The sequence below is a fragment of the Salmo salar genome, chromosome 20 (genome assembly GCF_965601325.2).
Source record: "Salmo salar chromosome 20, fSalSal1, whole genome shotgun sequence".
Classification (NCBI taxonomy): Eukaryota; Metazoa; Chordata; class Actinopteri; order Salmoniformes; family Salmonidae; genus Salmo; species Salmo salar.
The window spans coordinates 38,520,926-38,534,554 of NC_138310.1; the positions used below are offsets into that span (position 1 = coordinate 38,520,926).

Genomic DNA, 13,629 nt, shown 5'->3' on the forward strand with positions numbered 1-13,629 from the left:
GAACAGCTCAAATAAGCAAAGCGAAATGACAGTCTATCATTACTTTAAGACATGAAGGTCAGTCAATCCGGAAATGTTTTATAACTTTGAAAGTTTCTTCAAGTGCAGTCGCAAAAACCATCAAGCGCCATGATGAAACTGGCTCTCATGAGGACAGCCACAGGAAAGGAAGACCCAGAGTTACCTCTGCTGCAGAGGATAGAGTTAACTGCACCTCAGATTGCAGCCCAAATAAGTTAAACAGACACATCTCAACACCAACTGTTCAGAGGAGACTTTGTGAATCAGGCCTTCATGGGGAAATTGCTGCAAAGAAACCACTACTAAAGGACACCAATAAGAAGAGACTTGCTTGGGCCAAAAAACACGAGCAATGGTCATTAGACCGGTGGAAATCTGTCCTTTGGTCTGATGAGTCCAAATTTGAGATTTTTGGTTCCAACCGCCGTGTCTTTGTGAGACGCAGAGTAGGTGAACAGATGATCTCTGCATGTGTGGTTCCCACCGTGAAGCATGGAGGAGGTGGTGTGATGGTGCTTTGCTGGTAACACTGTCAGTGATTAATTTATAATTCAAGTCACACTTAACCAGCATAGCTACCACAGTATTATGCAACGATACGCCATCCCATCGGGTTTGCACTTAGTGGGACTATCATTTGTTTATCAACAGGACAATGACCCAACATACCTCCAGGCTGTGTAAGGGCTATTTGACCAAGAAGGAGAGTGATGGAGTGCTACATTAGATGACCTGGCCTCCACAATCACCCGACCTCAACTCAATTGAGATGGTTTGAGATGAGTTGGACCGCAGCGTGAAGAAAAAGCAGCCAACAAGTGCTTAGCATATGTGGGAATTCCTTCAAGACTGTTGGAAAAGCATTCCTCATGAAGCTGGTTGAGAGAATGCCAAGAGTGTGCAAAGCTGTCATCAAATCAAAGGGTGGCTGCTTTTGAAGAATCTAAAATATATTTTGATTGATTTAACACTTTTTTGGTTACTACATGATTCCATATGTGTTATGTCTTCACTATTATTCTACAATGTAGAAAATAGTACAAATAAAGAAAAACCCATCGGTGTGTCCAAACTTTTGACTGGTACTGTATTTTCTCTATGGATTTAATTTATTCTGTGATCCATTCTGTGAATAGTTTACCTCCCTAAAGAAACCCTATCTCAGAATGACTAGCCATGAGAAAAATGAAATGAATGTATTTTGGTGAAGTTGAGATGGCAGCACATACACCCTTGCCTGCCAACTAGCGTTCAGATCTTTAAATAGGTAGCTATTTTGATGCGAAAGCAAAACACAGTCTCTCCAAGCCTTGTGGAACACGCATTGAATTTGATTTGTGGGACAGGGCATCAGATGGCTCTGAAGACTCCATGGAGCGAGCAACTCTGAAGCAAAGCACTGGTATAAAACCTACACCTGTTCATCCCTCTTTAGGATTCCTGTGAAACAAACCTACAATCATTACTTTTGCTGCTCTAGAAAAAAGTATGGAGATATAGTCTGTCGCCCTTGCACGGTGATAGACAGATCCTTCATACATTAGGGATCATTTACACTGTTTTTTCCAAGGACCGGTTCCAGCAAAACACAGCATCTGCAACATATATATTGTTTTATTATCTTCATTCTCGGACTGGGCTTCAAACCACTTTGAAGAAAAACTGGATTTGTATGTAACCCGCGTAGGTATTGTATTAGAGATTTATCAGATATTTTAAAAGCAGAACAAAATGTCTTTTACCTCCAAATTCCCCCAATCCTGGAACGACAGACCCCCTCCTCGTAAGGTGGAGATTGACCTGAGTTCACCGGGGCTGGCTGTGTTTGAGCTGGAACGACTCCTGTTCACTGGGAAAGCCATCAACAGCCATGCAGACGAAGTGTGGCCCAGACTTTACATTGGAGACCAGTAAGTGCAGTGACAATACTTTTCCTTTCATAATGGTTGACAATGGAATTTAACCTAGGGTCACTTTAAGTGGACAAGAATTTTGTATGTCGTCGGCTCCATAGAGACTAATCCAAGGCATTATTTGGACAAGGCTCCGATGTGTGTAAGGGGAGCTGATCATAAATCAGTTTTTAAATGCTTGGGCCCTCTAACGTAACTTGAGTGCTGTGTTCGGTGTTGGGAAAGTGCAAAGGTTTATCTGATAATAGTTCCCAATGTGGACCTCAGTAGTGTGAATTCTTAATATCAGATTGCCAGATATTTGTTCTTATCCAATCTATATAGATCTAGCATAAACGTCAGGCCTCAGTGTCCAGAACTTTGTCAACAGACCTGGAAATTATTTGTTACTTGTTCATTGTAGACTGCATATATTCGTTTATTCTAGTCTTGTCCTCAACATGTGCAAACATCCATTTTCATAGTTATGCGATAATGTTTTTGAATAATCTTGAAACTTGTGGTTTTCATAGGGACAGTGCTACGAATGTCCACCAGTTGGCCAACCATCATGTCACCCACGTCTTGAATGCAAACCACAGTAAACGGCGAGACGGTGCGGAGACTTACCTAGGAATGAACATCAAGTACTTTGGCATCGAGGCTCATGACTCCTGTAACTTTGACATGAGTGTCAACTTCCAGACTGCCGCAGACTTCATCCACAGGGCCCTCAGTGAAGGAGGTGAGTGGAAGTCCGGACCAGGGGCTTGTTCAGTGGAGGAGGTGAGTGGAAGTCCAGACCAGGGGCTTGTTCAGTGGAAGAGGTGAGTGGAAGTATTTTTTTTATTTAACCTTTATTTAACTAGGCAAGTCAGTTAAGAACAAATTCTTCTTTACAATGACGGCCTGCCTACCCTGGCCAAACCCAGACGATGCTAGGCCAATTGTTCGCTGCCCTTCTGGACTCCCAATCACGGCTGGATGTGATTCAGCCTGGATTCGAACCAGGAACTGTAGTGACGTCTCTTGCACTGAGATGCTGTGCCTGAGACCGCTGCGCCACTCGGGAGCTGGAAGTCCAGACCAGGGGCTTGTTCAGTGGAGGTGGTGAGAGGAAGTTCAAAAAGGGAGTTTAAAAGTGAAGTACTACCTCATTGATTGTACTAAAGTACTTCATCATTTATTGTATGTACTAGCTTCTTACAGAGTAATACATTGTTCCGATGGAAAATGCCTGTATAATGTTAAAAGTGTGGTATGGCCAAGTGTATGATGAAATGTGCATTGTACATGTCGAAGAATTGTTTCCTATGCAAACACGACATTTCTATCTGCAAAGCAGTAAAAGGTCACACTGAAAGGAAGCAGGAGTTTCCAGAGGGGAAGTTACAGTACCACACTGTGCTTAATGGGAAAAATCCATGTTCTCTACCCTCTACCCCCCACCCCCACCTCTCCCTCTTTCTACCCTCTACCCCCACCTCTCCCTCTTTCTACCCTCTACCCCCCACCTCTCCCTCTTTCTACCCTCTACCTCCCCACCTCTCACTCTTTCTACCCTCTACCCCTGCACCTCTCCCTCTTTCTACCCTCTACCCCCCCACCTCTCCCTCTTTCTACCCTCTACCTCCCCACCTCTCCCTCTTTCTACCCTCTACCCCCCACCTCTCCCTCTTTCTACCCTCTCCCTCTCCCACTTTCTACCCTCTACCTATCCCTCTTTGTACCCTCTACCCCCCCACCTCTCCCTCTTTCTACCCTCTACCTCTCCACTCTTTGTACCCTCTACCCCCCACCTCTCCCTCTTTCTACCCCCCACCTCTCCCTTCTTCTACCCCCCACCTCTCCCTCTCCCTCTTTCTACCCTCTACCCCCCCACCTCGCCCTCTTTCTATCCCCCACCTCTCCCTCTTTCTACCCTCTACCCCCCCACCTCTCCCTCTTTCTACCCTCTACCCCCCACCTCTCCCTCTTTCTACCCTCTACCCCCCACCTCTCCCTCTTTCTACCCTCTACCCCCCCACCTCTCCCTCTTTCTACCCTCTACCCCCCCACCTCTCCCTCTTTCTACCCTCTACCTCCCCACCTCTCCCTCTTTCTACCCTCTACCCCTGCACCTCTCCCTCTTTCTACCCTCTACCCCCCCACCTCTCCCTCTTTCTACCCTCTACCTCCCCACCTCTCCCTCTTTCTACCCTCTACCCCCCACCTCTCCCTCTTTCTACCCTCTCCCTCTCCCACTTTCTACCCTCTACCTATCGCTCTTTGTACCCTCTACCCCCCCACCTCTCCCTCTTTCTACCCTCTACCTCTCCACTCTTTGTACCCTCTACCCCCCACCTCTCCCTCTTTCTACCCCCCACCTCTCCCTTCTTCTACCCCCCACCTCTCCCTCTTTCTACCCTCTACCCCCCCACCTCGCCCTCTTTCTATCCCCCACCTCTCCCTCTTTCTACCCTCTACCCCCCCACCTCTCCCTCTTTCTACCCTCTACCCCCCCACCTCTCCCTCTTTCTACCCTCTACCCCCCACCTCTCCCTCTTTCTACCCTCTACCCCCCACCTCTCCCTCTTTCTACCCTCTACCCCCCCACCTCTCCCTCTTTCTACCCTCTACCTCCCCACCTCTCCCTCTTTCTACCCTCTACCCCTGCACCTCTCCCTCTTTCTACCCTCTACCCCCCCACCTCTCCCTCTTTCTACCCTCTACCTCCCCACCTCTCCCTCTTTCTACCCTCTACCCCCCACCTCTCCCTCTTTCTACCCTCTCCCTCTCCCACTTTCTACCCTCTACCTATCCCTCTTTGTACCCTCTACCCCCCCACCTCTCCCTCTTTCTACCCTCTACCTCTCCACTCTTTGTACCCTCTACCCCCCACCTCTCCCTCTTTCTACCCCCCACCTCTCCCTTCTTCTACCCCCCACCTCTCCCTCTCCCTCTTTCTACCCTCTACCCCCCCACCTCGCCCTCTTTCTATCCCCCACCTCTCCCTCTTTCTACCCTCTACCCCCCCACCTCTCCCTCTTTCTACCCTCTACCCCCCCCACCTCTCCCTCTTTCTACCCTCTACCCCCCACCTCTCCCTCTTTCTACCCTCTACCTCTCCCTCTTTCTACCCTCTACCCCCCACCTCTCCCTCTTTCTACCCTCTACCCCCCCACCTCTCCCTCTTTCTACCCTCTCCCTCTCCCACTTTCTACCCTCTACCTCTCCCTCTTTGTACCCTCTACCCCCCACCTCTCCCTCTTTCTACCCTCTACCCCCCACCTCTCCCTCTTTCTACCCCCACCTCTCCCTCCTTCTACCCCCCACCTCTCCCTCCTACCCTCTACCCCCCACCTCTCCCTCTTGATACCGCCCACTTCTCCCTATTTCTACCCTCTACCCCCACCTCTCCCTCTTTCTACCCTCTACCCTCCCACCTCTCCCTCTTTCTACCCTCTACCTCCCCACCTCTCTCTCTTTCTACCCTCTACCGCACCACCTCTCCCTCTTTCTACCCTCTACCCCCCACCTCTCCCTCAGGTATAGTGCTGGTGCACTGTGCAGTGGGGGTGAGTCGTTCAGCCACCCTGGTTCTTGCCTACCTGATGCTGAGACAGAACCTGACCCTGGTGGATGCCATCTGCGCCGTGAAGGAAAACCGCGGTGTGATCCCCAACAGAGGCTTCCTCCGACAGCTCATCAACCTGGACACCAAACTGTATGGCCACCTCCGCAACACTACCTACACTTAGAAGACTGATTATATCAGCTTCTGTTCTATTCTCTTTGGTCTATTTGAGCAGTGGGTCACAAACCTTTTATTGTTTGGGAAAGTGTATGCAAAAAGAATCATACTGTGACACTTTCTGTATTTTGACAGTTCTATATCTTGAAAATGTAATTGCTGACATGCAAAACATTTTGGTACTGTACCAGCAGTGGACTAATGAAACAAATACCAAAATATAGTTTTGGAGTGTAATTTTCTTTTAAGTTGGTGTAGGCTATGTGGGAGACTTGCATTCTAGTTCCCAGTATTCAATGTTTAGCTGTATTCCATGTTCTGCTTTTCCTAGCAGTGTCTGGCTGTAGAATATTTTTTTTACATACCTCCCTTTAGAGATGAGACCGCTGATGGTTTGGAGGTCAAACTTGAGAAACCTGTCTTATTGGGAAATAAGTGGCAATATTATGTAGCCTACTGTAACTTAAGCTTGTGTTGTATACATTTTCGGCAACATACATTTTTTTATTGAGTATTTTGTATGTTTCAAGCTGATATGAGTATGCAATTACTATGACATATTAAAGTATGTGTGAATACATGTTCCTAGTACTTCCCTGTTTCTTCCTCGTGTTGCAGAAGCTCCGGGTTCCAACCACAGAACCTGTGACTTCTCTATTTTCTCCCAGCATGACACCATGCCCCATGGCAAAAATACTGTACCTCCACATCTCAACATCATGTCATCGGTTCATCTGTATAGGCGTTTGAATTTAAATGTAATTTACTATTTCAATGCATGTCTCTTCTAATTCTACAGGGTTAGCCTATATGAAAAGGTGACACCTTAAATTAATAGCCTATTCACTCAGCAGGTCAAAATTCACAGTCTTGTCTGGAGCCTATCCTCTGCTGGCCTTTAAAGGTCCAATCCAGCCGTTTTATCTCAATATCAAATCACGCAGACTCGGTCTCAACCTTTAAGTCTTTACTGAAGACTCATCTCTTCAGTAGGTCCTATGATTGAGTGTAGTCTGGCCCAGGAGTTTGAAGGTGAACGGAAAGGCACTGGAGCAACGAACCGCCCTTGCTGTCTCTGCCTGGCCGGTTCCCCTCTCTCCACTGGGATTCTCTGCCTCTAACCATATTACGGGGGCTGAGTCACTGGCTTACTGGTGCTCTTTCATGCTGTCCCTAGGAGGGGTGCGTCACCTGAGTGGGTTGAGTCACTGACGTGATCTTCCTGTCCGGGTTGGCGCCCCCCCCTTGGGTTGTGCCTCCAGTATTTATGCCGCAGTAGTTTATGTGTCGGGGGGCTTGGGTAAGTCTGTTATATTTGGAGTATTTCTCCTGTCTTATCCGGTGTCCTGTGTGAAATTAAATATGCTCTCTCTAATTTTCTCTTTTTTTCTCTCTTTCTTTCGGAGGACCTGAGCCCTAGGACCATGCCTCAGGACTACTTGGCCTGATGACTCCTTGCTGTCCCCAGTCCACCTGGCTGTGTTGCTGCTCCAGTTTCAACTGTTCTGCCTGCGGCTATGGAACCCTGACCTGTTCACCGGACGTGCTACCTGTCCCAAACCTGCTGTTTTCAACTCTGTAAACAGCAGGAGTGGTAGAGATAATCTGAATGAGCGGCTATGAAAAGCCAACTGACATTTACTCTTGAGGTGCTGACTTGTTGCACCCTCAACAACCACTGTGATTATTACTATTTGACCTTGCTGGTCATCTATGAACATTTGAACATCTTGGCCATGTTCTGTTATAATCTCCACCCGGCACAGCCAGAAGAGGACTGGCCACCCCTCATAGCCTGGTTCCTCTCTAGGTTTCTTCCTAGGTTCTGGCCTTTCTAGGGACTTTTTCCAAGCCACCGTGCTTCTACACCTGCATTGCTTGCTGTTTGGGGTTTTTGGCTGGGTTTCTGTACAGCACTTTGAGATATCAACTGATGTAAGAATGGCTTTATAAATACATTTGATTTGATTTCTGGTTCAAAACTAACTAGCTTACTGTGACTTTTTTCAATTAAAATTGGCAAAAAGAAACAAAACTAGATCTAATCAAAGATACAGTTCTCAAGCAATAATTTGGCTAGGACTGTCTGGGAGTGGTCTGAGTTGGGAGGGGGAAACTGAAAACTAGTTGTTATTTGCAGAGAGGTTTGGAACTCTTTCTTATTGGTATATTAAACTAATTTACCGCCTGGTGATGACACCAGGCAGGCCAAAAATTCATCCCACCAAAAACAGGCAGAAATTTAAATCCTTCCTTTCAAACAGTTCTTACACTGAAAGGGCATTATCATAATTTTCACAATATTATTCCAACCTCATAGTGTGGCAATATAGTGTAAATAAAACACAGGAAAATCGGCACTGGGCCTTTAAAACAGAATTACCTGGGTCCACTGCCAGATATGATGTGGCTCATTAATGTACCATCTGGGATTTACCAGCTAATGCAAACAATGACCACATACACATTTTGCAACAAAGAAGTCTCCATTTCCAATTATGTTATGGCTCAATTAACCACCGGATAAATATGTTTGTCTGGTGGAATTACAGATATTCTTACCTTAAATACAATACTGCACAGGACCGTGTGCTTAAAGAAATCTCACATGTCAAACTGGAATCTCCTGACTTCCCCCTTGCACATCTAGTAGGAGTTGTCTTGCAGGCTTTTTCTATAAGCGCTTCCTCCTTTTTAGTTTTTAATAACACACTGTCATACAGGGCAGACAGATCTGTTCGACCTGAACTGTGAGAAAATGTTACTCACTGTGGTGTTGTGTTTACATGTCATTTTCGTCCCGTGGAGCGACTCATTACCGACGAGACGACAGCCGGGTCCAGTCAACAACCGACCGATTATTGGTGCGTAAAAAAAAGAATTGTTTTTTGTTGTTGGGTAAAACGATAAAAAATATACAATATAGAAAAAACTAACAAATAGTATACAACGGTATACAAACATTATAAACAACAGTCAGGGGAATACAGACAATACATTATTAAGACCTGTACAAAGATTGAGTTTGATTGCTTTGTTATGAGAAGAAGAAATTGTATTAATATATTGATTGCTAAATTGAATTCTCAAAAGTAATAAACAGAGGTTTTCGACTCATAAATGTACATGTATGAATATGGAATTTTGCTAAAAATAACAATTAGGTTGCATAGAGCAATAACTTTGTTTTGAAGAGGAATAAAGTCAATACATGCAAAATTGAAATTGTTATACAATTTATATATTAATGAAAATGAATCAACTCTAAAGGCAGAAACTGAAGACAGTGAATTACTTTTGCTCATTATGTAGTCTACAGATACTCTCATCACATTTCACTGGAACTATTTGAGAAGTCCTACTGGATGGATACTGTTATGGACTGTAGCTTATAATGTCTGTATGTCCCACAGGAATTTTAACTCAAGAAGTAGAAGATGATGTGATGAAGCCGTTTGGAAAGACCTACATCCCTGCTTCCTATGTAAAGTATATAGAGTCAGCAGGAAGTAGAGTGCTACCTATCAGGTAGGCCGATATAAAGTTCTATACTTCTCACTTTTGAGAAGAATCCTTTTTCCTCTGTTTCATGTTCAAACAAAGCGAAATCCAGACACTTTGAACCCCAAGGGGGTTCATCTACACTGCCTTAAAAAAAAGGATTTGCCCCCTTTCAGATTTCCTCTATTTTTGCATATTCTTGATAGTAAATGTTATCAGATCTTCAACCAAAATGCAGCTGGGTCATAAAGCAAGACAATGATCCAAAACACACAATCAATTCTAGATGAAAATGGCTAAAAGGCAACCCATTTGATGTTTTGGAATGGCCTAAGTCAAAGTCCAGACCTCATCCCAATTGAGATGTTGTGGCAGGACTTCAAACGAACAGTTTGAAAACCCACAAATGTAGCTGAGTTAAAGCAGTTCTGCATGGAAGGGAGGGCCAAAATTCCTCCACAGCGATGTGAGAGAGTGATCAACAACTACAGGAAGATGGGCCTCCCGGGTGGCGCAGTGGTCTAAGGCACTGTATCGCGTGTTTCTGGGTTCGAGCCCAGGCTCTGTCGCGCACAATTGGCCCAGCGTCGTCCGGGTTAGAGAGGGTTTGGCCGGCAGTGCGGCTTGGTTGGGTTGTGTTTTGGAGGACGCATAGCTCTCCCAAGTCCGTACGGGAGTTGCAGCGAATTGGATACCACGAAATTCGGGAGAAAAAAGGGGGTGAAAAAAAAACTACAGGAGTCATTGGTTGGAGTCATTGCAGCTAAAGGTGACAACCAGTTGAGTCTAAGGGGACAATTACTTTTTCACACAGGGGCATTGCATAACTTTGTTTATGAAATAAAGTGAATGTGTAATTGTTGTGTTATATGTTAAGTCAGGTTCCCTTGAGCTAATATTAGGCTTTGGTTGACGATCTGATGACAATCACTATCAAAAATATGCAAAAGTAGAGAAGATTTGAGAGGGGGCACATCCTGTTAATCACTGATCGAACATAGCAGCCTATAACTGTGCATGGCTGGTCATCCAAAAATGTATTTCTCAAACCTTTAAAACCTTTACCCCTTTTAATCAGTGCCTGTTCCTCTCCTACAGGTTGACTCAGAGTACTGATGAGTATGAGAACATTTTCAAGTCGATTAATGGGTAGGCTATCATATTATCATTTCTTTCCTATATAGGAATTGTGTGTATTTTATTGTTTTTACGTGATTGCAAACCAAATGTAAAATGATTGATTGATTGATTTATTGATTGATGGATCTCACAGCCTGCTGCTCATCGGAGGTTCGTCAGATCTAGAGACGTCAGACTTTGCCAAGGTGGCAGGGATCTTCTACCGGCTTGCCCTCAAGGTCAGTGGTGCTGCTGAGCAAAGCCGGCTACTGTCTGTCTATCTAATGCTCTGTAGGCCTCTTTTTACATCTGTCCATTTGATTGCATGTATGTTTACCATCAGTAACCATCTCACATTATCCCAAAACTGTCTAATAGCCTGATGTGTTCCCTTGTCTCAGGCCAATGATGCTGGAGACTCTTTCCCTATCTGGGGCACATGTCTGGGGATGCAGCTGCTGACTTGTCTGGTGGCTGGAGAGAACCTGCTGACCAAAACCACAGCTGAGAACATGGCCCTTCCCCTGAACCTCACCAAAGGTATGGCCCAATCCATTCACACCTCTGTAGGGGAGTCAAGTGCTAAGGATAAGGTCAAGGATACGGTTTGGGACTGGGTCTGAAGCATAGACCATGTGGTCTGAAGACTTCCTTATGCTGCACATGCTAAAATTGACCACTGGAGGGCAGGGAATACTTCCGATCAAGACAGAAGAAGAGTGGTCTTATGTCAGAATCTGAATGAAGCTCATGGTGGAAACTACATCCTGACAACTCCCACACTTATTGCAAAACAGTTTCTATCTTCATGTAGTGCATTTATGCTTCCTCTTGACTGATGAATTTTGCTCCCTGTGGTTGTAACCTAAAGAACTACATTGGAATGTCTTTCCTCTCTCCCTGCAGAGGCCCATTCCAGTCAAATGTTCCAGGGGTTCCCCATTGATGTCATGAAGGCATTATCCCAGGAAGCTTTGACAGGGAATTTTCACCAATATGGAGTGACCGTGAAGGTGCAATCAGATTTCAAATGAGTATTGGTTAGTGTACAGCTCTGTTGAACACAATACGACTCTGTACTGGTGTTGACTATCAAACTTCTTTGCTTACAGACATTCAAGGAAAATGAGAAGCTACAAAGTTTCTTCTCCATCTTGTCCACGAACACAGCTGAGAATGGTGCCATCTTTGTCTCAACCATGGAAGGTATAATCCACTACAAGTAGAACTACAGTTTTAAACATGTCATCCATTCAGTGAACAAAATGGGCCTGTAACAGATCACAGTGATTTACATAGTTTTTTGCTTAAAGCAGTTTGGGTGGGCTGCATATTCTGTATGAGCTATGCTGTACAAATGAATGGTTGTTATCATTATAATAATTGTATTCATTAAATTGTATAGTGTAATAATACTATTGCTCTGATTGCTCACCACCAGGAAGGGCGTCTAAGGAAATAGGGTGTAGTCTGCTCACTGTCATAAGGTAACGTGAGATCCTGTGTTGAGTTTGGAACTGTCTTCCCCCCCAGGGAGGACCTACCCCTTCTATGGGGTCCAGTGGCATCCTGAGGTGAACCGTTTCCAGTGGGACCCCAAACTCAACTTCCCCCACTCCTCAGACGCTGTACGCGTTGCCTCCCTACTGGCTGAGTTCTTTGTCAATGAAGGTGGGTAATCAGATCACACCTATTGAAGTTTAATCGTTGTGTTCTTTACAGTCAGACACATACAGTATATTGTATTGTACATGTTATTTTATGACAGTGTAGTGATAAATAGTGAGGTTTCGTAAATCGTGAAATTTGGCCTTTTGGATGCACAATAAAGTTATATTCTATGTTAAAAGGCAGGAGAAGTTTGCATCACTTCGACCAGCCTGAGGAAGAGGCCGTGTCACTCATATACAACTACACACCAACCTACGCTGGCAACTTCACTGGATACGAGCAGATCTACTTCTTCTGAGATGTTGTGCCCTCACAACGCTATAATTCGTCCCTGATGTTATTATGGGATGTTATGAGAAGTTTACCATGGGCACTAATTGTTAGCTCTGAAATGTGACATGTTCTAAAACTTCATATACAGACTTTTAGAAATGTTGAGTGATCATTGCAATTAAAATGTTTTATTATATGTATAATTGCACCACATGAAATGATGATTTTCCTGTAGGCTAAATATACCCATATAGGCCTAGTCACTGTATGGTGGTTTAGTAGCTGGCCTATTTTGGCATGAGATTGCTGTTGGGTGTAAATGTTTATTGTTGAAATGAATTCAACCTTCTGGCCCAATCTACACTGAACAAAAATATAAACGCAACATGTAAAGTGTTGGTCCCATATTTCAAGTGCTGAAATAAAATGTCCCAGAAATGTCCCTTTGCCAATTTTCCTTTGCATTACTCCTTTGCCAAGATAATCCATCCACCTGACAGGTGTGGCATATCAAGAAGCTGATTAAACAGCATGATCATTACACAGATGCACCTTGTACTGGGGACAATAAAAAGCCACTCTAAAAATGTGCAATTTTGTCACACAACACAATATCACAGATGTCTCAAGTTTTGAGGGAGCGTGCAATTAGCATGCTGACTGCAGGAATGTCCACCAGAGCTGTTGCCAGAGAATTGAATGTTCATTTCTCTACCATAAGCCACTCAAAAGTCGTTTGAGAGAATTTGGCAGTATGTGCGGTTGTGAGGGGGCGAGCGGTTTGCTGACGTCAACTTTGTGAACAGAGTGTCCCATGGTGAGGTTATGGTAAGGGCAGGTATAAGCTACAGACAACGAACACAGTTGCATTTTATCAATGGTCATTTGAATGCACAGAAATACCGTGACAAGATCCTGAGGCACATTGTGAGACACATTTTTTAAAGGTAACTGTGACCAACAGATGCATATCTGTATTCCCAGTCATGTGAAATCCATAGATTAGGGCCTAATGAATTTATTTAAATTGACTGATTTCCTTATATGAACTGTAACTAAAGTAACATCTTTGAAATTGTTGCAAGCTGCGTTTATATTTCTGTTCAGTGTAGTAACATCGTTTGCGAGCCTAAGACCCATCCATCCAGTCTTAGATCTCTCTTCGTGTAGTGTTGTAGTGCATCTTGTCGTGATGTGTGCTTTGTCCTATATTTTTTAACCCCGCCCCCAGCCCCCGTCCCCTTTTGCCTTTTTGTAGGCTGACATTGTAAATAAGAATTTGTTCTTAACTGACTTGCCTAGTTAAATAAAGGTTAAATAAAACAAATAAAAAATCCACCCGCGCCGTCACAACACAACGAACGTGGTCACCAACGGGTCATCACTAGTTACCACAGCCACAAAGACAACCCCGCCTAT

General features: G+C 44.6%; 2 protein-coding genes across 2 annotated transcripts; both read left to right on the forward strand.

Annotated features, from left to right (window-relative positions):
- The first annotated feature begins 1,235 nt into the window (after positions 1-1,235).
- On the forward strand, positions 1,236-6,226 carry LOC106580574 (dual specificity protein phosphatase 26). Its single transcript, XM_045703313.2, has 3 exons — positions 1,236-1,931; positions 2,447-2,658; positions 5,442-6,226. Exons 1-3 carry the CDS (start codon positions 1,753-1,755, stop codon positions 5,651-5,653), a joined length of 603 nt encoding a protein of 200 aa, XP_045559269.2. The 5' UTR covers positions 1,236-1,752; the 3' UTR covers positions 5,654-6,226.
- A 128-nt stretch (positions 6,227-6,354) lies between these two features.
- gghl (gamma-glutamyl hydrolase like) lies at positions 6,355-12,652 on the forward strand. The gene is made up of 9 exons (XM_014161776.3): positions 6,355-8,510; positions 9,060-9,174; positions 10,246-10,296; positions 10,421-10,505; positions 10,668-10,806; positions 11,173-11,279; positions 11,379-11,472; positions 11,800-11,937; positions 12,117-12,652. Exons 1-9 carry the CDS (start codon positions 8,405-8,407, stop codon positions 12,233-12,235), a joined length of 954 nt encoding a protein of 317 aa, XP_014017251.1. The 5' UTR covers positions 6,355-8,404; the 3' UTR covers positions 12,236-12,652.
- The last annotated feature ends 977 nt before the right edge of the window (positions 12,653-13,629 follow it).

What these genes read in the sequence shown, in the direction of transcription:
- LOC106580574 (XM_045703313.2), top strand. Translation starts at nt 1,753, where the DNA reads ATGTCTTTTACCTCCAAATTCCCCCAATCCTGGAACGACAGACCCCCT. An exon ending in AGACTTTACATTGGAGACCA is followed by an intron (nt 1,932 to 2,446) that starts GTAAGTGCAGTG and finishes TGGTTTTCATAG; the next exon opens with GGACAGTGCTACGAATGTCC. An exon ending in CAGGGCCCTCAGTGAAGGAG is followed by an intron (nt 2,659 to 5,441) that starts GTGAGTGGAAGT and finishes CCTCTCCCTCAG; the next exon opens with GTATAGTGCTGGTGCACTGT.
- gghl (XM_014161776.3), top strand. Translation starts at nt 8,405, where the DNA reads ATGTTACTCACTGTGGTGTTGTGTTTACATGTCATTTTCGTCCCGTGG. An exon ending in CAACAACCGACCGATTATTG is followed by an intron (nt 8,511 to 9,059) that starts GTGCGTAAAAAA and finishes TATGTCCCACAG; the next exon opens with GAATTTTAACTCAAGAAGTA. An exon ending in TCCCCTGAACCTCACCAAAG is followed by an intron (nt 10,807 to 11,172) that starts GTATGGCCCAAT and finishes CTCTCCCTGCAG; the next exon opens with AGGCCCATTCCAGTCAAATG.